Genomic DNA, 26,652 nt, shown 5'->3' on the forward strand with positions numbered 1-26,652 from the left:
AGAATGAACCAATCCAATCACAATTGACGGAGAAGATTTGGAATATGTAAAAACCTTTACGTATTTGGGCAGCATCATTGATGAACAGGGTGGATCTGATGTAGATGTGAAGGCGCGGATCGGTAAAGCAAGAGCAGCATATTTACAACTGAGGAACATCTGGAACTCAAAGCAACTGTCAACCAACACCAAGGTCAGGATTTTCAATACAAATGTCAAGACAGTTTTACTGTATGGGGCAGAAACCTGGAGAACTATGAATGCCATCATCTAGAAAATACAGGTGTTTATTAACAATTGTCTATGCAAAATACTTCAGATCCGTTGGCCGAACACTATTAGCAACAACGTACTGTGGGAGAGAACAAACCAGATCCCAGCGGATGAAGAAATCAGGAAGAAGAGCTGGAAGTGGATAGGACACACATTGAGGAAATCACCCAACTGCGTCAGAAGACAAGCTCTCACTTGGAGTCCTCAAGGCCAAAGGAAAAGAGGAAGACCAAAGAACACATTACGCCGGGAAATGGAGATAGACATGAGGAAAATGAAGAAGAATTGGATGGAACTAGAAAAGGAGGCAGAGTGGGACAGAGTGGGTTGGAGAATGCTGGTCGGCGGCCTATGCTCCATTAGGAGTAACAGGCGTAAGTAAGTAAGTAAGTATAAATTTGATGACGCTTTCCTCAAGGAGATTTGGCTACAACGTTTGTCAACTGTAGTTAGGCAAATTCTTTGCGCTTCTAGCCAACCATTAGATTTAGAAAGTCTTGCTAGCATGGCCGATAAAATTTTAGAAGTTACTTTCTATACTACACCTTACGTACAGACATCATAGCCCAGATTTCGAACTTTTCAGAGTATTCCTCAAAAGCATTATAACTTATGTCAGTCGTAGTAAAATGCCTTACTCTGATTCCTGATCCCAATTCATCATTCTAATTCCTGATCCTATTTTGAAACTACCAATTGGTCAGATTTTCTCAAATTTAGTTTAGTACCACTCAGGCACCGTCCACGCGTACTAGTCGCAACGAGTAATCATACATTCATCAGTGATATTTAATCCGAAGTCATTCATTATGCCCAGTTGAAATTTCGCCAAACATCTTGTTAACTTTTCAGATCCATGCATCACTTCTGCCGTTTCTATAAACCATGGTATATAGTATGTCATGTGTGTTTTTACGTTCCGTTCTCCACTCTACTGTACAGACCAAATCGCAACTCTACGGATCATTGTGGAACAATCAATTGAGTGGAATTCATCACTCTACATCAACTACTTCATTGACTACGAGAAAGCATTTGATAGCGTGAATAGGACAACACTATGGAAGTTTCTTCGATACTACGGCGTGCCTCAGAAGATAGTCAATATCATACGGAATTCCTATGATGGATTAAACTGCAAAACTGTGCATGGAGGACAGTTGACAAAGTCGTTCGAAGTGAAGACCGGTGTCAGGCAAGGTTGCTTACTCTCACCCTTTCTCTTTCTCCTGGTGATCGACTGGATCATGAAGACGTCAACATCTGAAGGGAAACACGGGATACAATGGACATCTAGGATGCAGTTGGGCGATCTAGACTTCGCAGGTGATCTGGCTCTTCTATCCCAAACGCAACAACAGATGCAGGAGAAGACGAACAGTGTGGCAGCAGCCTCGAGAGCCGTAGGTCTCAACATACACAAAGAGAAAGCAGGATTCTCCGATACAACACAGAATGAACCAATCCAATCACAATTGACGGAGAAGATTTGGAATATGTAAAAACCTTTACGTATTTGGGCAGCATCATTGATGAACAGGGTGGATCTGATGTAGATGTGAAGGCGCGGATCGGTAAAGCAAGAGCAGCATATTTACAACTGAGGAACATCTGGAACTCAAAGCAACTGTCAACCAACACCAAGGTCAGGATTTTCAATACAAATGTCAAGACAGTTTTACTGTATGGGGCAGAAACCTGGAGAACTATGAATGCCATCATCTAGAAAATACAGGTGTTTATTAACAATTGTCTATGCAAAATACTTCAGATCCGTTGGCCGAACACTATTAGCAACAACGTACTGTGGGAGAGAACAAACCAGATCCCAGCGGATGAAGAAATCAGGAAGAAGAGCTGGAAGTGGATAGGACACACATTGAGGAAATCACCCAACTGCGTCAGAAGACAAGCTCTCACTTGGAGTCCTCAAGGCCAAAGGAAAAGAGGAAGACCAAAGAACACATTACGCCGGGAAATGGAGATAGACATGAGGAAAATGAAGAAGAATTGGATGGAACTAGAAAAGGAGGCAGAGTGGGACAGAGTGGGTTGGAGAATGCTGGTCGGCGGCCTATGCTCCATTAGGAGTAACAGGCGTAAGTAAGTAAGTAAGTATAAATTTGATGACGCTTTCCTCAAGGAGATTTGGCTACAACGTTTGTCAACTGTAGTTAGGCAAATTCTTTGCGCTTCTAGCCAACCATTAGATTTAGAAAGTCTTGCTAGCATGGCCGATAAAATTTTAGAAGTTACTTTCTATACTACACCTTACGTACAGACATCATAGCCCAGATTTCGAACTTTTCAGAGTATTCCTCAAAAGCATTATAACTTATGTCAGTCGTAGTAAAATGCCTTACTCTGATTCCTGATCCCAATTCATCATTCTAATTCCTGATCCTATTTTGAAACTACCAATTGGTCAGATTTTCTCAAATTTAGTTTAGTACCACTCAGGCACCGTCCACGCGTACTAGTCGCAACGAGTAATCATACATTCATCAGTGATATTTAATCCGAAGTCATTCATTATGCCCAGTTGAAATTTCGCCAAACATCTTGTTAACTTTTCAGATCCATGCATCACTTCTGCCGTTTCTATAAACCATGGTATATAGTATGTCATGTGTGTTTTTACGTTCCGTTCTCCACTCTACTGTACAGACCAAATCGCAACTCTACGGATCATTGTGGAACAATCAATTGAGTGGAATTCATCACTCTACATCAACTACTTCATTGACTACGAGAAAGCATTTGATAGCGTGAATAGGACAACACTATGGAAGTTTCTTCGATACTACGGCGTGCCTCAGAAGATAGTCAATATCATACGGAATTCCTATGATGGATTAAACTGCAAAACTGTGCATGGAGGACAGTTGACAAAGTCGTTCGAAGTGAAGACCGGTGTCAGGCAAGGTTGCTTACTCTCACCCTTTCTCTTTCTCCTGGTGATCGACTGGATCATGAAGACGTCAACATCTGAAGGGAAACACGGGATACAATGGACATCTAGGATGCAGTTGGGCGATCTAGACTTCGCAGGTGATCTGGCTCTTCTATCCCAAACGCAACAACAGATGCAGGAGAAGACGAACAGTGTGGCAGCAGCCTCGAGAGCCGTAGGTCTCAACATACACAAAGAGAAAGCAGGATTCTCCGATACAACACAGAATGAACCAATCCAATCACAATTGACGGAGAAGATTTGGAATATGTAAAAACCTTTACGTATTTGGGCAGCATCATTGATGAACAGGGTGGATCTGATGTAGATGTGAAGGCGCGGATCGGTAAAGCAAGAGCAGCATATTTACAACTGAGGAACATCTGGAACTCAAAGCAACTGTCAACCAACACCAAGGTCAGGATTTTCAATACAAATGTCAAGACAGTTTTACTGTATGGGGCAGAAACCTGGAGAACTATGAATGCCATCATCTAGAAAATACAGGTGTTTATTAACAATTGTCTATGCAAAATACTTCAGATCCGTTGGCCGAACACTATTAGCAACAACGTACTGTGGGAGAGAACAAACCAGATCCCAGCGGATGAAGAAATCAGGAAGAAGAGCTGGAAGTGGATAGGACACACATTGAGGAAATCACCCAACTGCGTCAGAAGACAAGCTCTCACTTGGAGTCCTCAAGGCCAAAGGAAAAGAGGAAGACCAAAGAACACATTACGCCGGGAAATGGAGATAGACATGAGGAAAATGAAGAAGAATTGGATGGAACTAGAAAAGGAGGCAGAGTGGGACAGAGTGGGTTGGAGAATGCTGGTCGGCGGCCTATGCTCCATTAGGAGTAACAGGCGTAAGTAAGTAAGTAAGTATAAATTTGATGACGCTTTCCTCAAGGAGATTTGGCTACAACGTTTGTCAACTGTAGTTAGGCAAATTCTTTGCGCTTCTAGCCAACCATTAGATTTAGAAAGTCTTGCTAGCATGGCCGATAAAATTTTAGAAGTTACTTTCTATACTACACCTTACGTACAGACATCATAGCCCAGATTTCGAACTTTTCAGAGTATTCCTCAAAAGCATTATAACTTATGTCAGTCGTAGTAAAATGCCTTACTCTGATTCCTGATCCCAATTCATCATTCTAATTCCTGATCCTATTTTGAAACTACCAATTGGTCAGATTTTCTCAAATTTAGTTTAGTACCACTCAGGCACCGTCCACGCGTACTAGTCGCAACGAGTAATCATACATTCATCAGTGATATTTAATCCGAAGTCATTCATTATGCCCAGTTGAAATTTCGCCAAACATCTTGTTAACTTTTCAGATCCATGCATCACTTCTGCCGTTTCTATAAACCATGGTATATAGTATGTCATGTGTGTTTTTACGTTCCGTTCTCCACTCTACTGTACAGACCAAATCGCAACTCTACGGATCATTGTGGAACAATCAATTGAGTGGAATTCATCACTCTACATCAACTACTTCATTGACTACGAGAAAGCATTTGATAGCGTGAATAGGACAACACTATGGAAGTTTCTTCGATACTACGGCGTGCCTCAGAAGATAGTCAATATCATACGGAATTCCTATGATGGATTAAACTGCAAAACTGTGCATGGAGGACAGTTGACAAAGTCGTTCGAAGTGAAGACCGGTGTCAGGCAAGGTTGCTTACTCTCACCCTTTCTCTTTCTCCTGGTGATCGACTGGATCATGAAGACGTCAACATCTGAAGGGAAACACGGGATACAATGGACATCTAGGATGCAGTTGGGCGATCTAGACTTCGCAGGTGATCTGGCTCTTCTATCCCAAACGCAACAACAGATGCAGGAGAAGACGAACAGTGTGGCAGCAGCCTCGAGAGCCGTAGGTCTCAACATACACAAAGAGAAAGCAGGATTCTCCGATACAACACAGAATGAACCAATCCAATCACAATTGACGGAGAAGATTTGGAATATGTAAAAACCTTTACGTATTTGGGCAGCATCATTGATGAACAGGGTGGATCTGATGTAGATGTGAAGGCGCGGATCGGTAAAGCAAGAGCAGCATATTTACAACTGAGGAACATCTGGAACTCAAAGCAACTGTCAACCAACACCAAGGTCAGGATTTTCAATACAAATGTCAAGACAGTTTTACTGTATGGGGCAGAAACCTGGAGAACTATGAATGCCATCATCTAGAAAATACAGGTGTTTATTAACAATTGTCTATGCAAAATACTTCAGATCCGTTGGCCGAACACTATTAGCAACAACGTACTGTGGGAGAGAACAAACCAGATCCCAGCGGATGAAGAAATCAGGAAGAAGAGCTGGAAGTGGATAGGACACACATTGAGGAAATCACCCAACTGCGTCAGAAGACAAGCTCTCACTTGGAGTCCTCAAGGCCAAAGGAAAAGAGGAAGACCAAAGAACACATTACGCCGGGAAATGGAGATAGACATGAGGAAAATGAAGAAGAATTGGATGGAACTAGAAAAGGAGGCAGAGTGGGACAGAGTGGGTTGGAGAATGCTGGTCGGCGGCCTATGCTCCATTAGGAGTAACAGGCGTAAGTAAGTAAGTAAGTATAAATTTGATGACGCTTTCCTCAAGGAGATTTGGCTACAACGTTTGTCAACTGTAGTTAGGCAAATTCTTTGCGCTTCTAGCCAACCATTAGATTTAGAAAGTCTTGCTAGCATGGCCGATAAAATTTTAGAAGTTACTTTCTATACTACACCTTACGTACAGACATCATAGCCCAGATTTCGAACTTTTCAGAGTATTCCTCAAAAGCATTATAACTTATGTCAGTCGTAGTAAAATGCCTTACTCTGATTCCTGATCCCAATTCATCATTCTAATTCCTGATCCTATTTTGAAACTACCAATTGGTCAGATTTTCTCAAATTTAGTTTAGTACCACTCAGGCACCGTCCACGCGTACTAGTCGCAACGAGTAATCATACATTCATCAGTGATATTTAATCCGAAGTCATTCATTATGCCCAGTTGAAATTTCGCCAAACATCTTGTTAACTTTTCAGATCCATGCATCACTTCTGCCGTTTCTATAAACCATGGTATATAGTATGTCATGTGTGTTTTTACGTTCCGTTCTCCACTCTACTGTACAGACCAAATCGCAACTCTACGGATCATTGTGGAACAATCAATTGAGTGGAATTCATCACTCTACATCAACTACTTCATTGACTACGAGAAAGCATTTGATAGCGTGAATAGGACAACACTATGGAAGTTTCTTCGATACTACGGCGTGCCTCAGAAGATAGTCAATATCATACGGAATTCCTATGATGGATTAAACTGCAAAACTGTGCATGGAGGACAGTTGACAAAGTCGTTCGAAGTGAAGACCGGTGTCAGGCAAGGTTGCTTACTCTCACCCTTTCTCTTTCTCCTGGTGATCGACTGGATCATGAAGACGTCAACATCTGAAGGGAAACACGGGATACAATGGACATCTAGGATGCAGTTGGGCGATCTAGACTTCGCAGGTGATCTGGCTCTTCTATCCCAAACGCAACAACAGATGCAGGAGAAGACGAACAGTGTGGCAGCAGCCTCGAGAGCCGTAGGTCTCAACATACACAAAGAGAAAGCAGGATTCTCCGATACAACACAGAATGAACCAATCCAATCACAATTGACGGAGAAGATTTGGAATATGTAAAAACCTTTACGTATTTGGGCAGCATCATTGATGAACAGGGTGGATCTGATGTAGATGTGAAGGCGCGGATCGGTAAAGCAAGAGCAGCATATTTACAACTGAGGAACATCTGGAACTCAAAGCAACTGTCAACCAACACCAAGGTCAGGATTTTCAATACAAATGTCAAGACAGTTTTACTGTATGGGGCAGAAACCTGGAGAACTATGAATGCCATCATCTAGAAAATACAGGTGTTTATTAACAATTGTCTATGCAAAATACTTCAGATCCGTTGGCCGAACACTATTAGCAACAACGTACTGTGGGAGAGAACAAACCAGATCCCAGCGGATGAAGAAATCAGGAAGAAGAGCTGGAAGTGGATAGGACACACATTGAGGAAATCACCCAACTGCGTCAGAAGACAAGCCCTCACTTGGAGTCCTCAAGGCCAAAGGAAAAGAGGAAGACCAAAGAACACATTACGCCGGGAAATGGAGATAGACATGAGGAAAATGAAGAAGAATTGGATGGAACTAGAAAAGGAGGCAGAGTGGGACAGAGTGGGTTGGAGAATGCTGGTCGGCGGCCTATGCTCCATTAGGAGTAACAGGCGTAAGTAAGTAAGTAAGTATAAATTTGATGACGCTTTCCTCAAGGAGATTTGGCTACAACGTTTGTCAACTGTAGTTAGGCAAATTCTTTGCGCTTCTAGCCAACCATTAGATTTAGAAAGTCTTGCTAGCATGGCCGATAAAATTTTAGAAGTTACTTTCTATACTACACCTTACGTACAGACATCATAGCCCAGATTTCGAACTTTTCAGAGTATTCCTCAAAAGCATTATAACTTATGTCAGTCGTAGTAAAATGCCTTACTCTGATTCCTGATCCCAATTCATCATTCTAATTCCTGATCCTATTTTGAAACTACCAATTGGTCAGATTTTCTCAAATTTAGTTTAGTACCACTCAGGCACCGTCCACGCGTACTAGTCGCAACGAGTAATCATACATTCATCAGTGATATTTAATCCGAAGTCATTCATTATGCCCAGTTGAAATTTCGCCAAACATCTTGTTAACTTTTCAGATCCATGCATCACTTCTGCCGTTTCTATAAACCATGGTATATAGTATGTCATGTGTGTTTTTACGTTCCGTTCTCCACTCTACTGTACAGACCAAATCGCAACTCTACGGATCATTGTGGAACAATCAATTGAGTGGAATTGATCACTCTACATCAACTACTTCATTGACTACGAGAAAGCATTTGATAGCGTGAATAGGACAACACTATGGAAGTTTCTTCGATACTACGGCGTGCCTCAGAAGATAGTCAATATCATACGGAATTCCTATGATGGATTAAACTGCAAAACTGTGCATGGAGGACAGTTGACAAAGTCGTTCGAAGTGAAGACCGGTGTCAGGCAAGGTTGCTTACTCTCACCCTTTCTCTTTCTCCTGGTGATCGACTGGATCATGAAGACGTCAACATCTGAAGGGAAACACGGGATACAATGGACATCTAGGATGCAGTTGGGCGATCTAGACTTCGCAGGTGATCTGGCTCTTCTATCCCAAACGCAACAACAGATGCAGGAGAAGACGAACAGTGTGGCAGCAGCCTCGAGAGCCGTAGGTCTCAACATACACAAAGAGAAAGCAGGATTCTCCGATACAACACAGAATGAACCAATCCAATCACAATTGACGGAGAAGATTTGGAATATGTAAAAACCTTTACGTATTTGGGCAGCATCATTGATGAACAGGGTGGATCTGATGTAGATGTGAAGGCGCGGATCGGTAAAGCAAGAGCAGCATATTTACAACTGAGGAACATCTGGAACTCAAAGCAACTGTCAACCAACACCAAGGTCAGGATTTTCAATACAAATGTCAAGACAGTTTTACTGTATGGGGCAGAAACCTGGAGAACTATGAATGCCATCATCTAGAAAATACAGGTGTTTATTAACAATTGTCTATGCAAAATACTTCAGATCCGTTGGCCGAACACTATTAGCAACAACGTACTGTGGGAGAGAACAAACCAGATCCCAGCGGATGAAGAAATCAGGAAGAAGAGCTGGAAGTGGATAGGACACACATTGAGGAAATCACCCAACTGCGTCAGAAGACAAGCCTCACTTGGAGTCCTCAAGGCCAAAGGAAAAGAGGAAGACCAAAGAACACATTACGCCGGGAAATGGAGATAGACATGAGGAAAATGAAGAAGAATTGGATGGAACTAGAAAAGGAGGCAGAGTGGGACAGAGTGGGTTGGAGAATGCTGGTCGGCGGCCTATGCTCCATTAGGAGTAACAGGCGTAAGTAAGTAAGTAAGTATAAATTTGATGACGCTTTCCTCAAGGAGATTTGGCTACAACGTTTGTCAACTGTAGTTAGGCAAATTCTTTGCGCTTCTAGCCAACCATTAGATTTAGAAAGTCTTGCTAGCATGGCCGATAAAATTTTAGAAGTTACTTTCTATACTACACCTTACGTACAGACATCATAGCCCAGATTTCGAACTTTTCAGAGTATTCCTCAAAAGCATTATAACTTATGTCAGTCGTAGTAAAATGCCTTACTCTGATTCCTGATCCCAATTCATCATTCTAATTCCTGATCCTATTTTGAAACTACCAATTGGTCAGATTTTCTCAAATTTAGTTTAGTACCACTCAGGCACCGTCCACGCGTACTAGTCGCAACGAGTAATCATACATTCATCAGTGATATTTAATCCGAAGTCATTCATTATGCCCAGTTGAAATTTCGCCAAACATCTTGTTAACTTTTCAGATCCATGCATCACTTCTGCCGTTTCTATAAACCATGGTATATAGTATGTCATGTGTGTTTTTACGTTCCGTTCTCCACTCTACTGTACAGACCAAATCGCAACTCTACGGATCATTGTGGAACAATCAATTGAGTGGAATTCATCACTCTACATCAACTACTTCATTGACTACGAGAAAGCATTTGATAGCGTGAATAGGACAACACTATGGAAGTTTCTTCGATACTACGGCGTGCCTCAGAAGATAGTCAATATCATACGGAATTCCTATGATGGATTAAACTGCAAAACTGTGCATGGAGGACAGTTGACAAAGTCGTTCGAAGTGAAGACCGGTGTCAGGCAAGGTTGCTTACTCTCACCCTTTCTCTTTCTCCTGGTGATCGACTGGATCATGAAGACGTCAACATCTGAAGGGAAACACGGGATACAATGGACATCTAGGATGCAGTTGGGCGATCTAGACTTCGCAGGTGATCTGGCTCTTCTATCCCAAACGCAACAACAGATGCAGGAGAAGACGAACAGTGTGGCAGCAGCCTCGAGAGCCGTAGGTCTCAACATACACAAAGAGAAAGCAGGATTCTCCGATACAACACAGAATGAACCAATCCAATCACAATTGACGGAGAAGATTTGGAATATGTAAAAACCTTTACGGATTTGGGCAGCATCATTGATGAACAGGGTGGATCTGATGTAGATGTGAAGGCGCGGATCGGTAAAGCAAGAGCAGCATATTTACAACTGAGGAACATCTGGAACTCAAAGCAACTGTCAACCAACACCAAGGTCAGGATTTTCAATACAAATGTCAAGACAGTTTTACTGTATGGGGCAGAAACCTGGAGAACTATGAATGCCATCATCTAGAAAATACAGGTGTTTATTAACAATTGTCTATGCAAAATACTTCAGATCCGTTGGCCGAACACTATTAGCAACAACGTACTGTGGGAGAGAACAAACCAGATCCCAGCGGATGAAGAAATCAGGAAGAAGAGCTGGAAGTGGATAGGACACACATTGAGGAAATCACCCAACTGCGTCAGAAGACAAGCTCTCACTTGGAGTCCTCAAGGCCAAAGGAAAAGAGGAAGACCAAAGAACACATTACGCCGGGAAATGGAGATAGACATGAGGAAAATGAAGAAGAATTGGATGGAACTAGAAAAGGAGGCAGAGTGGGACAGAGTGGGTTGGAGAATGCTGGTCGGCGGCCTATGCTCCATTAGGAGTAACAGGCGTAAGTAAGTAAGTAAGTATAAATTTGATGACGCTTTCCTCAAGGAGATTTGGCTACAACGTTTGTCAACTGTAGTTAGGCAAATTCTTTGCGCTTCTAGCCAACCATTAGATTTAGAAAGTCTTGCTAGCATGGCCGATAAAATTTTAGAAGTTACTTTCTATACTACACCTTACGTACAGACATCATAGCCCAGATTTCGAACTTTTCAGAGTATTCCTCAAAAGCATTATAACTTATGTCAGTCGTAGTAAAATGCCTTACTCTGATTCCTGATCCCAATTCATCATTCTAATTCCTGATCCTATTTTGAAACTACCAATTGGTCAGATTTTCTCAAATTTAGTTTAGTACCACTCAGGCACCGTCCACGCGTACTAGTCGCAACGAGTAATCATACATTCATCAGTGATATTTAATCCGAAGTCATTCATTATGCCCAGTTGAAATTTCGCCAAACATCTTGTTAACTTTTCAGATCCATGCATCACTTCTGCCGTTTCTATAAACCATGGTATATAGTATGTCATGTGTGTTTTTACGTTCCGTTCTCCACTCTACTGTACAGACCAAATCGCAACTCTACGGATCATTGTGGAACAATCAATTGAGTGGAATTCATCACTCTACATCAACTACTTCATTGACTACGAGAAAGCATTTGATAGCGTGAATAGGACAACACTATGGAAGTTTCTTCGATACTACGGCGTGCCTCAGAAGATAGTCAATATCATACGGAATTCCTATGATGGATTAAACTGCAAAACTGTGCATGGAGGACAGTTGACAAAGTCGTTCGAAGTGAAGACCGGTGTCAGGCAAGGTTGCTTACTCTCACCCTTTCTCTTTCTCCTGGTGATCGACTGGATCATGAAGACGTCAACATCTGAAGGGAAACACGGGATACAATGGACATCTAGGATGCAGTTGGGCGATCTAGACTTCGCAGGTGATCTGGCTCTTCTATCCCAAACGCAACAACAGATGCAGGAGAAGACGAACAGTGTGGCAGCAGCCTCGAGAGCCGTAGGTCTCAACATACACAAAGAGAAAGCAGGATTCTCCGATACAACACAGAATGAACCAATCCAATCACAATTGACGGAGAAGATTTGGAATATGTAAAAACCTTTACGTATTTGGGCAGCATCATTGATGAACAGGGTGGATCTGATGTAGATGTGAAGGCGCGGATCGGTAAAGCAAGAGCAGCATATTTACAACTGAGGAACATCTGGAACTCAAAGCAACTGTCAACCAACACCAAGGTCAGGATTTTCAATACAAATGTCAAGACAGTTTTACTGTATGGGGCAGAAACCTGGAGAACTATGAATGCCATCATCTAGAAAATACAGGTGTTTATTAACAATTGTCTATGCAAAATACTTCAGATCCGTTGGCCGAACACTATTAGCAACAACGTACTGTGGGAGAGAACAAACCAGATCCCAGCGGATGAAGAAATCAGGAAGAAGAGCTGGAAGTGGATAGGACACACATTGAGGAAATCACCCAACTGCGTCAGAAGACAAGCTCTCACTTGGAGTCCTCAAGGCCAAAGGAAAAGAGGAAGACCAAAGAACACATTACGCCGGGAAATGGAGATAGACATGAGGAAAATGAAGAAGAATTGGATGGAACTAGAAAAGGAGGCAGAGTGGGACAGAGTGGGTTGGAGAATGCTGGTCGGCGGCCTATGCTCCATTAGGAGTAACAGGCGTAAGTAAGTAAGTAAGTATAAATTTGATGACGCTTTCCTCAAGGAGATTTGGCTACAACGTTTGTCAACTGTAGTTAGGCAAATTCTTTGCGCTTCTAGCCAACCATTAGATTTAGAAAGTCTTGCTAGCATGGCCGATAAAATTTTAGAAGTTACTTTCTATACTACACCTTACGTACAGACATCATAGCCCAGATTTCGAACTTTTCAGAGTATTCCTCAAAAGCATTATAACTTATGTCAGTCGTAGTAAAATGCCTTACTCTGATTCCTGATCCCAATTCATCATTCTAATTCCTGATCCTATTTTGAAACTACCAATTGGTCAGATTTTCTCAAATTTAGTTTAGTACCACTCAGGCACCGTCCACGCGTACTAGTCGCAACGAGTAATCATACATTCATCAGTGATATTTAATCCGAAGTCATTCATTATGCCCAGTTGAAATTTCGCCAAACATCTTGTTAACTTTTCAGATCCATGCATCACTTCTGCCGTTTCTATAAACCATGGTATATAGTATGTCATGTGTGTTTTTACGTTCCGTTCTCCACTCTACTGTACAGACCAAATCGCAACTCTACGGATCATTGTGGAACAATCAATTGAGTGGAATTCATCACTCTACATCAACTACTTCATTGACTACGAGAAAGCATTTGATAGCGTGAATAGGACAACACTATGGAAGTTTCTTCGATACTACGGCGTGCCTCAGAAGATAGTCAATATCATACGGAATTCCTATGATGGATTAAACTGCAAAACTGTGCATGGAGGACAGTTGACAAAGTCGTTCGAAGTGAAGACCGGTGTCAGGCAAGGTTGCTTACTCTCACCCTTTCTCTTTCTCCTGGTGATCGACTGGATCATGAAGACGTCAACATCTGAAGGGAAACACGGGATACAATGGACATCTAGGATGCAGTTGGGCGATCTAGACTTCGCAGGTGATCTGGCTCTTCTATCCCAAACGCAACAACAGATGCAGGAGAAGACGAACAGTGTGGCAGCAGCCTCGAGAGCCGTAGGTCTCAACATACACAAAGAGAAAGCAGGATTCTCCGATACAACACAGAATGAACCAATCCAATCACAATTGACGGAGAAGATTTGGAATATGTAAAAACCTTTACGTATTTGGGCAGCATCATTGATGAACAGGGTGGATCTGATGTAGATGTGAAGGCGCGGATCGGTAAAGCAAGAGCAGCATATTTACAACTGAGGAACATCTGGAACTCAAAGCAACTGTCAACCAACACCAAGGTCAGGATTTTCAATACAAATGTCAAGACAGTTTTACTGTATGGGGCAGAAACCTGGAGAACTATGAATGCCATCATCTAGAAAATACAGGTGTTTATTAACAATTGTCTATGCAAAATACTTCAGATCCGTTGGCCGAACACTATTAGCAACAACGTACTGTGGGAGAGAACAAACCAGATCCCAGCGGATGAAGAAATCAGGAAGAAGAGCTGGAAGTGGATAGGACACACATTGAGGAAATCACCCAACTGCGTCAGAAGACAAGCTCTCACTTGGAGTCCTCAAGGCCAAAGGAAAAGAGGAAGACCAAAGAACACATTACGCCGGGAAATGGAGATAGACATGAGGAAAATGAAGAAGAATTGGATGGAACTAGAAAAGGAGGCAGAGTGGGACAGAGTGGGTTGGAGAATGCTGGTCGGCGGCCTATGCTCCATTAGGAGTAACAGGCGTAAGTAAGTAAGTAAGTATAAATTTGATGACGCTTTCCTCAAGGAGATTTGGCTACAACGTTTGTCAACTGTAGTTAGGCAAATTCTTTGCGCTTCTAGCCAACCATTAGATTTAGAAAGTCTTGCTAGCATGGCCGATAAAATTTTAGAAGTTACTTTCTATACTACACCTTACGTACAGACATCATAGCCCAGATTTCGAACTTTTCAGAGTATTCCTCAAAAGCATTATAACTTATGTCAGTCGTAGTAAAATGCCTTACTCTGATTCCTGATCCCAATTCATCATTCTAATTCCTGATCCTATTTTGAAACTACCAATTGGTCAGATTTTCTCAAATTTAGTTTAGTACCACTCAGGCACCGTCCACGCGTACTAGTCGCAACGAGTAATCATACATTCATCAGTGATATTTAATCCGAAGTCATTCATTATGCCCAGTTGAAATTTCGCCAAACATCTTGTTAACTTTTCAGATCCATGCATCACTTCTGCCGTTTCTATAAACCATGGTATATAGTATGTCATGTGTGTTTTTACGTTCCGTTCTCCACTCTACTGTACAGACCAAATCGCAACTCTACGGATCATTGTGGAACAATCAATTGAGTGGAATTCATCACTCTACATCAACTACTTCATTGACTACGAGAAAGCATTTGATAGCGTGAATAGGACAACACTATGGAAGTTTCTTCGATACTACGGCGTGCCTCAGAAGATAGTCAATATCATACGGAATTCCTATGATGGATTAAACTGCAAAACTGTGCATGGAGGACAGTTGACAAAGTCGTTCGAAGTGAAGACCGGTGTCAGGCAAGGTTGCTTACTCTCACCCTTTCTCTTTCTCCTGGTGATCGACTGGATCATGAAGACGTCAACATCTGAAGGGAAACACGGGATACAATGGACATCTAGGATGCAGTTGGGCGATCTAGACTTCGCAGGTGATCTGGCTCTTCTATCCCAAACGCAACAACAGATGCAGGAGAAGACGAACAGTGTGGCAGCAGCCTCGAGAGCCGTAGGTCTCAACATACACAAAGAGAAAGCAGGATTCTCCGATACAACACAGAATGAACCAATCCAATCACAATTGACGGAGAAGATTTGGAATATGTAAAAACCTTTACGTATTTGGGCAGCATCATTGATGAACAGGGTGGATCTGATGTAGATGTGAAGGCGCGGATCGGTAAAGCAAGAGCAGCATATTTACAACTGAGGAACATCTGGAACTCAAAGCAACTGTCAACCAACACCAAGGTCAGGATTTTCAATACAAATGTCAAGACAGTTTTACTGTATGGGGCAGAAACCTGGAGAACTATGAATGCCATCATCTAGAAAATACAGGTGTTTATTAACAATTGTCTATGCAAAATACTTCAGATCCGTTGGCCGAACACTATTAGCAACAACGTACTGTGGGAGAGAACAAACCAGATCCCAGCGGATGAAGAAATCAGGAAGAAGAGCTGGAAGTGGATAGGACACACATTGAGGAAATCACCCAACTGCGTCAGAAGACAAGCTCTCACTTGGAGTCCTCAAGGCCAAAGGAAAAGAGGAAGACCAAAGAACACATTACGCCGGGAAATGGAGATAGACATGAGGAAAATGAAGAAGAATTGGATGGAACTAGAAAAGGAGGCAGAGTGGGACAGAGTGGGTTGGAGAATGCTGGTCGGCGGCCTATGCTCCATTAGGAGTAACAGGCGTAAGTAAGTAAGTAAGTATAAATTTGATGACGCTTTCCTCAAGGAGATTTGGCTACAACGTTTGTCAACTGTAGTTAGGCAAATTCTTTGCGCTTCTAGCCAACCATTAGATTTAGAAAGTCTTGCTAGCATGGCCGATAAAATTTTAGAAGTTACTTTCTATACTACACCTTATGTACAGACATTATTAGAAACCTCGAACGATAAGCAAACTCCCACCATAGCATCTTTAAATGCTGAACTATGCGAACTACGAGCACATCATGAACGAACTGTCGCCAGTCTTGTTAATAAACTGGATGCATTACAATTATTAATCCCCAATTTCACATCTACAAGACCTCGCTCTAGTTCTCGAGGGAGTAAGAATCGAGATAACTCAAAAGGAAATAAAAACGACGACAACATATGTTGGTACCACAAAAAATATGATGACAAAGCTAGGAAATGTGTTACATCTTGTAAATTTTTCAAGTCATTTTCCTCACCAAAACGTGTCAACCAAACCATGGTAGCGACAAATGTTTCTGGTCATGCGCCTACTCGTCTTTTCCATGTTCTTGATAAAACTTCAGGGTACAAATTCTTAGTAGACACTGGAGCTGAAGTCAGTGTCATCCCACTTACCTTAGCCAACAAACCCATTGCTAAGAGTGGAAAATATACTCTAAGAGCAGCTAATAAAACCGAAATAAAGACATTTGGTGAGCAATCTCTGACATTAGACTTGGGAATTAGACGTCATTTAACCTGGGTGTTCATTATTGCTGATGTCCGCCACCCTATATTAGGTGCAGATTTTCTAAGCTTCTACAACTTACTAGTTGACGTTAAAAGAAGAAAACTTATCGATTCCTGCACGAACCTTCAAGTCCACGGAATTCAGTCGGACTACCACATACATAGTATTAAAATTGACACCCCAGGAAACGACATATTCGCCACTATTTTATCTAAATTTCCCAAAATAACGAAACCGGACTACGGTGAAAACATGGTCCAACATTCTGTAGTACACCGGATCATCACAAAAGGTCAACCAACTTCGGCACGTCCACGCCGATTACCACCGGACAAACTGAATGTTGCAAAAGCTGAGTTTGATCATATGATGCAGCTAGGTATAATACGTCCGTCAAGTAGCCCCTGGGCATCCCCACTCCACATGGTGCCCAAGCGAGACCAAGATTGGCGACCTTGTGGTGATTATAGATCATTGAACAACCTAACATTACCGGATCGTTACCCAATCCCTCATTTACATGATTTTTCGCTCACTTTACATAGCAAGCAAATTTTTCTAAAATCGATCTTGTGCGAGCGTATCACCAGATTCCAGTAGCATCCGAGGACATAGCAAAATCAGCCATCATTACTCCATTTGGTTTGTTTGGATTCCTAAGAATGACATTTGGATTAAAGAACGCCGCACAAACATTTCAACGATTTATGGATGAGGTCACTAAAGGCCTAGATTTTGTTTTCGTGTATATTGATGATGTCTTAATAGCTAGCAGTTCGCTCCATGAACACGCTGATCACCTACATCAATTATTCGAAAGATTTCAGAAATATGGCATAGTGATTAACCCATCCAAATGTATTTCTGGAGTTGAGAGTTTAGAGTTTTTAGGTCACTTGATCGACAAACGTGGAATTAAACCTTTGGATACAAAAATAGAAGCCATAAAGAATTTTCCAGAACCAGACTCATGGAATAAACTTCGACGTTTCATGGGGATGATCAATTTTTATCGTCTCTTTATTCCACATTGCTCAGCCATCCTACAACCTTTGACGGTGTTAAAAGGTAAAGTCAAAAAGTTCACATTACCCTCCCAAGCGAAAGATGCCTTTTTGCAGCTAAAACAGCAATCGCTTCTACTACCATGCTAACCTACTTAAACCCTGACCCGGAGGCAACACTAATTCTGTGTAAAGATGCATCCCAGGCAGCAGTAGGTGCGGTACTACAACAGCGAGTAAATAATGAGGTCAAACCACTTGCTTTCTTTTCAAAGAAGCTAGAACCAACCCAAACTCGATATAGTACTTTTGGTAGAGAATTATTGGCTATTTACCTAGCTGTTAAACATTTTAAACACTTACTGCAAGGCAGAGATTTCGTGATACTCACTGATCACAAACCTTTAACCTATGCCTTTAACGCTAAAAGTGACCGTTATTCCCTAGAGAAATGCGACAATTGGATTATATTTCCCAATTTTCGACCAACATACAGTTTATAAAAGGTGAGTCAAATGTGGTCGCGGATACTTTGTCACGTTTCAATATCGATGCAATTTCCTTCACCAAAGGAATCGATTTATTAGATATGGCACGTTTGCAGACAGATGATCCTGACCTTGATGCTTGTAAACAAAGTTCGAGCTTGTCCTTAAAAAGTGTTCCTATACCGCATTCTGACTCTACTATCATTTGTGATACTTCTACTGGAACGCACAGACCTTTTGTGCCAATAGTGTACAGAAAAAGAGTTTTTGATTGTCTTCACTCACTATCTCATCCAGGAATTCGCACTACTGTGAAACTGATTGCCGAAAGATTTGTTTGGCCAAAGATGAATGCAAATATAAAAAATGGACCAGGACTTGTGTACAATGTCAACGCAGTAAAATACATAGACATACAATTACAACACCATCGACATTTAGTCTACCCGATCATCGTTTTCAACACGTTCATGTTGATTTAGTTGGTCCTCTTCCTCCATCTAACGGATTCACTTACATTTTTACTGCAGTGGACCATTTTACCAGATGGCCAATTGCATGCCCAATAAAAGATATCTCCGCGGAAAATGTGGCTGCCGTATTCCTCGACAGATGGATCGCTAATTTTGGTGTACCTTCTACAGTTACTTCTGACAGAGGTTCACAGTTCCAATCTCACCTCTTCAATGAATTCACCCGCATTTTAGGAATCCATCACATCACTACAACAGCATACCATCCAGCAGCGAATGGACTAGTGGAACGATTCCACAGACAACTAAAAAGCTCATTGATGGTACAACCTGATGTTTCTAGATGGAGTGAATCTTTACCTCTTATTTTACTAAGCATACGTTCCGCAATTAAAGAAGACCTACAATGTACTCCTGCACAGCTCGTCTATGGAACTAATTTAACCTTACCGGGTCAACTAGTGACGCATAATGGCAAACCCGTATGTACGGATCCCACTTCTTTTTGCGAAAGACTAATGAGCTATATGAATAACATTAAGCCTGTTGCACCTCGACCAGTTGTCTTCAAAGAGCAAATTAGCAAGCATCTAGATATATGTAAATTTGTATTTGTTCGTGTTGACTCCTAAGACGTCCTCTACAACATCCTTATGAAGGACCATATGAAGTAGTTGAGAGGCAAACAAAATATTTCACAATCAATAAGAACGGAAAAAAAGAAACAGTTTCAATCGACAGGATAAAACCTGCTTTCGTCGAGTCCGAAACACATGACAGCCGAAAGCCGTCTAAAGACAGCGGCAATCACACAACGCAGCTTCCAGTGTTTCCAAATAATTCTTCACCAACTCCTACGAAATCAGTACTTCGTAAAACAGACGGTTCTAAGGTTACAGCTCCCACAAATTTAAATCCTAGTTCCGACACTACCTTCTACGAAAACAACTCGTTCAGGAAGACATGTACATTTTCCTAAACGTTATGTTGAATTAATTATTTAATCTTTATTCTGTCATTACCTGTAATGTGATTAAATATCTATATTAGCAGAGTTACTAATGACATTTTTTTATGCAAGCATTTTTTTTCTAAAAAAAATACTTGTGTACTACTAATATTGATAAATTCATTATGTTTTTCTCTACATGTGTATGCGTTTCATATGATGTTTATTATTAATTGTGCAAATATATTCAATTTCGTTGGACTCGTTCAGTTTATCACTAATTGTTTACACAATTCATACATGTATTTACACTTTTCGGTGAACTCTCAATTTAATTACCGTTATTACTAATGATGCTATTATTATTATTATTATTATTATTATTATTATTATACACTCCGTTATTCTTGTTAAACTTCTTATATACATTAAAGTCTCTTTACTACAAGAGAAACATTTTGTTCTTAAATATGTATACACGTATGAATTTTTTTAAAATAACATTTGTTTACCCTTTTCGTTGAGTAATTTTTTCCTCTCTCCAAAGCATTTAGAGTTTTACGTCGGGCATACTTCCACCGACGCATGCCCTAGGGGGGGGAGTTATATGATGACATATATTCAGTGATTTTCGTAACAACAAAAATAAAAACCACATTTTTTCTCTAATTTGTCACACTTTATTTGTAACCACATTTTTATTCAATATCTGTTGTTTTGCCGTATCACTTGTTAAAAAGACGATGATAATTGTTTCGATGAAGGATATACGATTCTACTACCGCATTGTATAAAATATAGAACACTATCTACGCCGTTTGTTCTTCTGTTTTATTGGCCACCGTTTTGATTGAAGACTATAATAATATTATAACATCATTATAGGCCTTCCGACTCAACGTTGGACCTTTGGCGCAGATTTCTATTGTATAATACTATTGGACTCCGTATTCCTCATTACGTCATTTGAGTAGTCACTTGCAGAGGAACACCTGTCAATCAAGTGAACTCAGTTTGTGGTCGTTGTTCTCACGAGGCAGTTCACAAGTAACATTCATTCTATAGTAACTTAGTGTCTGTTTCTTTAATATACCTTTTCTATTGCTAACGGTGTCTTGTTAGCTTTGGTTTTACTAACGGACAGACATTTAGGTTTTTACTATTAATTATTTTTGGTATATCACTATTAACCTAGTTATCAATATATTTTGTGTAAGCTCCATTTGTTTGTGAACCACCACAGTAGTTCCTATTAACTGTTAATTCCTTCATTTTAGAATTTCAAAGTTCACACTAGTACTAAACGCTGATCAATTTTATATGAAGTTTCTTGCTACATTTCATAGTTGCTGTGGGATTTTGAATTACTGGGACGTCGTTTACTACCATGATGCGTACCGATGACCGTCAGTAATTTGGTTTGTTACAGTTTGTATTTGCACGTGGAATCTAAAAGCTTTTAATGTTGATTATCAATAAATTAGAGCGTGTAGCTTTAACGAGTAAAAGTATTTGATTTAAGAACCGAATGTCACCACGTAATCAATAGATTCATAAATGTTCACCTTTCAAACAGACAGTGAACTGTCATCGTATCCAATGGTTGTTGTAAATGTACTATTGAGTGTAGGTAGTTTTGGTGATTAAATGATTATATGCATGCTCAATACAGCCGTAGCCAATTACTTTATAATTCAATACCAGTTATTTTATTTATGATAATCAGAAGTATTCAAATCAACGTACCAATTAATGATTCCCCAAATGGTGCAATTTAAATCATGTAGAACTAGATGAGCACAAATGAACGTATTATATTTTAGTGGCCCGGGATCTGACTCCAATAAGATCGTTCCTGAGTGCTATTGAGATACACATATAGTTATTCCTATTATAAAATTATCGACTTAGATCGCGTTAGTGAATAATGGAATTAAATAAGTCAAATACGAGAAAGGATTTCCGAATACATATATTTTGTTCAATCATTGATCTGAACAGATACTCAGAGAGACGCAGAGAAGAAGAGAGAGCGAAACGACACGCAGTGGAGAAGGCATGTGAGCCAACACCTTTTATTCAAGCGTTAATCAATAATTATAGTCACACAAAAATAAGCTACACATGTGATGAATAGGATAAGAAGTGTACACACACATACGCTGATATGAAAACAGCCAAGGTTGATAAGTGAATAATTGACAAGGTCAAAAAGTGACTCAAGTAGAATGAATAGATTAGCCTGTACAAAAGCTAGAATAAGGTATATGGGCTTAACATTTCAACCCAAACTACAATATTTTGGCGATTGATCTTCTTGCACTGTCCAGCTATCAAACGGAGGTTTTCAAAAACAAACTAGATACAATAATACCCAGAGACAAAAGTAATTTATGACCAAAAGGGTGGAAAACTGTAAATTGTTTGGACCAAAACTGCTAACAAATACAATAGAAACAAAGTACTCAGAAGTATCGACGATAAACTACTTTGGAATCAGAAACGATACTCTAAGCGGATACTTTAAGTGAAATAAATTCAATTAAAGTGTAAACAGTGGTCTTGTTATGTAATAAACGATCAAAACAATGGAATTTACTCAGTGAGGAAAAATACCACTATCCTTTCTAAACAGCGCGCGAAGATCACATAAAAATAATTTGTATATTTATCATTTTCTTAAATCGTTTACAGATGGAGGTAACCAATGTGCGTAGAGTGAACTAACGTAGTTTTGAGATTGGGTACAATATAACAATATCCAGTTACAATTTACTGGGATTTATGCGCAAACAAAAGCGAACGAATGAGGTTGTTCAATTCCTTTCAAATCCAATCAACAGAGTTCAACTTAAAACAATCTTTTGTGTATATTGTTATGTACCAAACAAACTGTCAATCATATTAACATAAAATTCGTTTATTTGCCTTTATACTCACGGACACAAATTCTAACATATCTAAATCATGTTGGATTATTGCGCTTTAAATATAACGTGATTGCAGTTCATTACACCATCATGATTTTATTTGGATGTAAACGATGATTATTCAAGCTTGAATATCTTGAAATGAAAGGCCTACGAGAATCTAACATTCTCGATATAGAAAAAGACGGTCAATAACAGAAAGAAGTATATTTCTGTGTGAGCACAAGACATGAACACGCGTTTCGAGTTTAAGATTGGATAAGTCTAGACAAAGTAATCACCTATTGATCATATATCAAAAATAACTTGATGACTAGACACTTTAATCCAGGTAAACATGAAATTGTACAGATTCCCTGAAGATCCAAATGAATTTCTGTAAATCGCAATGAATGCAATTTAATATGGTAGACTTGAAGAAAGTTGTTTAAACTGATAGTATTACATAGTTTAGTAAAGTCTACCTTAGATGACTCGACAGAATATGAGAAAGATTGACTTGCAGGCTATTTATTGTAAATAGAAATTTAAAACTCATAGAAACCCACGATCTGTATGACTAGTATGGTAAGCGAATAAAAGTTGGGAACCCCAATGAGCGAAAAGCATTCTGCACTATAACCTTTTAAAATCCAGATGATTAAATGCACATTATATCTTCAGTTGACATACCACATTATTCTACAAGGTGAGTTGAAGTAGATTGAGGTTTTAACACTAAAAAGTACCATAGAGTTAAATAAAGATAACCAAAACAACAAACCTAATTAGAATACACATTAAAAAAATTAAAAACATTGAATTTGATTTGACCATTCTCAAGACACATGAATTCAACTAATAGTGAATCCAAGTGAATAGATCACTGGTTATATAAGGCTAAATTAACCGTAGATAGGTTGTTATTAGGAAAATCCAAGTGACACAACTTCCCATATAAATAAAAAGGGATAAATATCCATACATTCCATACAAATTTCAAACTGACAAAAATTAATAGGCCGTTAGTACGAGTCACAACCAGAAGCAAGATGTGAGTTGTCTCGAAAGTTAATCAGATTGATGTTGATATAGGTTGAAAATCGAAAAACAATCCTGCTTGATCACATAAGCTATTATACAATAAACCCATTTGGGATCTTTGGCCTGGATTTTATAGATCGTGACAACGTATTCGCGTTTATTAATGAGGTCCATTTTTAAATCCGTATTACGCTTCAGTAATTATTGATTCATTACAAATGGGAAGAAGTGGTACTTACGAATAGTCCTAGTGAGAAGTCTACTCAAAGAGCAATGATAATATTTAGTCGTGAAGTGATACCCTACACACTCATCAACCGTCTATCTATTACTCCACGTCCACGCTCCATTCACAACATTAACAAGCATGCAGTCACGAAAATCCCAATGAAAAATCAATTTCACAGAATCTGAACGCAGGAACAACATGTAAATCAAAACCAAACTATCGTCTTACCAACCGCACACCAGAAAGTAAACGTTCAACAAGTCAACTGAATACGCTGATCACGAAATAAATAACATGGGATCGAATGCAATTCAAAAATATTTATTCAGAAAAATCACATCAATATTTTAACATTAAGCAACGATTAGTTTAGTAAAACATATTCTCTTCTAGTGAGTAATTGCATGTTGCTTCTCCAATGGCGCCTCCAATACCAATGTATTGCCAACTACCTGAGCAGAAACAGATAACGGATCAACTGTCTCGGGAATCGCATACGACTGACTGAACTCTGCAAATGAACTTGACTTTCCATATTGACCACTCTTCTGCTTATGATGACGTCCACTAACCACAACACGATTCGAATCAACATTCACACACAAGTCTTCAGGCTTGTACACTGGGTCCACTGGAACCTCAACATGCAATCGCTTGCCACCTGAACCATCATCCACATACGACAGACCATGAACACCTGAAATGGATAGGGAAAAATACAATGTTAGGAAAATGCAACACACACAAACGAGAATAACACACCCACCAGGTCAATCACAACTCCTCTCACCTTTTGCAACAAGTGCTTGAGACGCAGGAACTGCCTTAATCTGATTGTCCGATTTCGGTCGAACACCCACCTGACCAGACTCGTTCAGCGTCAACGACTGGTTCTGATCAACCTTCACTGGAGCCTCCAACATCAAAACACCATCCTGAAACGGATAGACAAACAAACGCACAGAACAAGATGAAACGAGACTTCCAACTATTCTAACATGATTCGGAATGCAAACAACTGAAAATACAACACACACAAAACCACCACCACCAACCACAGTCGTCAGCTCAACAACTTACATCTGTCATGCGACATTTCAGTTGACTATCATCAATACTCTTCGGCAGCTGCACCATACGACAGAACTCCCGACTACACTTCCCACCATCGGTCGTTGTCTCCTTCTTCGCGTGTACCGTCACACGGTTCTCACTCGACGTCACATTGATGTCCTGAGGAGCGAAACCTTGTGCGTCGAATCGTACCTTGAAATGTACCTACGCAATAAACAACAACCATAATAACACTCGTCAATCAACGGCCATGTTCAAACCAACTGCACAAAACAATAAACACAACCTACCTGCTCGTCAGCACGGACTCACCTTGCCATCCTCACCTATTTCGTAGGCGTCCTTCAAAAAGTCACTCACTGAACCGGTCGACGGAACATCCATACATTGGTATTGGAGGCGCCATTGGAGAAGCAACATGCAATTACTCACTAGAAGAGAATATGTTTTACTAAACTAATCGTTGCTTAATGTTAAAATATTGATGTGATTTTTCTGAATAAATATTTTTGAATTGCATTCGATCCCATGTTATTTATTTCGTGATCAGCGTATTCAGTTGACTTGTTGAACGTTTACTTTCTGGTGTGCGGTTGGTAAGACGATAGTTTGGTTTTGATTTACATGTTGTTCCTGCGTTCAGATTCTGTGAAATTGATTTTTCATTGGGATTTTCGTGACTGCATGCTTGTTAATGTTGTGAATGGAGCGTGGACGTGGAGTAATAGATAGACGGTTGATGAGTGTGTAGGGTATCACTTCACGACTAAATATTATCATTGCTCTTTGAGTAGACTTCTCACTAGGACTATTCGTAAGTACCACTTCTTCCCATTTGTAATGAATCAATAATTACTGAAGCGTAATACGGATTTAAAAATGGACCTCATTAATAAACGCGAATACGTTGTCACGATCTATAAAATCCAGGCCAAAGATCCCAAATGGGTTTATTGTATAATAGCTTATGTAATCAAGCAGGATTGTTTTTCGATTTTCAACCTATATCAACATCAATCTGATTAACTTTCGAGACAACTCACATCTTGCTTCTGGTTGTGACTCGTACTAACGGCCTATTAATTTTTGTCAGTTTGAAATTTGTATGGAATGTATGGATATTTATCCCTTTTTATTTATATGGGAAGTTGTGTCACTTCGATTTTCCTAATAACAACCTATCTACGGTTAATTTAGCCTTATATAACCAGTGATTTATTCACTTGGATTCACTATTAGTTGAATTCATGTGTCTTGAGAATGGTCAAATCAAATTCAATGTTTTTAATTTTTTAATGTGTATTCTAATTAGGTTTGTTGTTTTGGTTATCTTTATTTAACTCTATGGTACTTTTTAGTGTTAAAACCTCAATCTACTTCAACTCACCTTGTAGAATAATGTGGTATGTCAACTGAAGATATAATGTGCATTTAATCATCTGGATTTTAAAAGGTTATAGTGCAGAATGCTTTTCGCTCATTGGGGTTCCCAACTTTTATTCGCTTACCATACTAGTCATACAGATCGTGGGTTTCTATGAGTTTTAAATTTCTATTTACAATAAATA

General features: G+C 39.9%; 1 protein-coding gene across 2 annotated transcripts in view; it reads right to left on the reverse strand.

Annotated features, from left to right (window-relative positions):
* HSP-25_2 (Heat shock protein) overlaps positions 1 to 26,283 on the reverse strand; it is a 37,321-nt gene extending 11,038 nt beyond the window's left edge. Inside the window, exons 1-3 of one of the 2 annotated variants that reach the window (XM_051209468.1) lie at positions 25,397 to 26,283; positions 25,091 to 25,276; positions 24,801 to 24,945 (exon numbers count right to left, since the gene is read on the reverse strand). In XM_051209468.1, coding sequence (XP_051074926.1) covers positions 24,801 to 24,945; positions 25,091 to 25,276; positions 25,397 to 25,504 — 439 coding nt within the window. In that variant the 5' untranslated portion in view covers positions 25,505 to 26,283. Of the gene's footprint in view, positions 1 to 24,800; positions 24,946 to 25,090 lie in introns of both variants that reach the window. The other variant, XM_051209467.1, reaches the window with a different exon arrangement.
* Between the last annotated feature and the right edge of the window lie 369 nt (positions 26,284 to 26,652).

This window comes from Schistosoma haematobium, chromosome 1, assembly GCF_000699445.3.
Source record: "Schistosoma haematobium chromosome 1, whole genome shotgun sequence".
NCBI classification, from domain to species: Eukaryota; Metazoa; Platyhelminthes; class Trematoda; order Strigeidida; family Schistosomatidae; genus Schistosoma; species Schistosoma haematobium.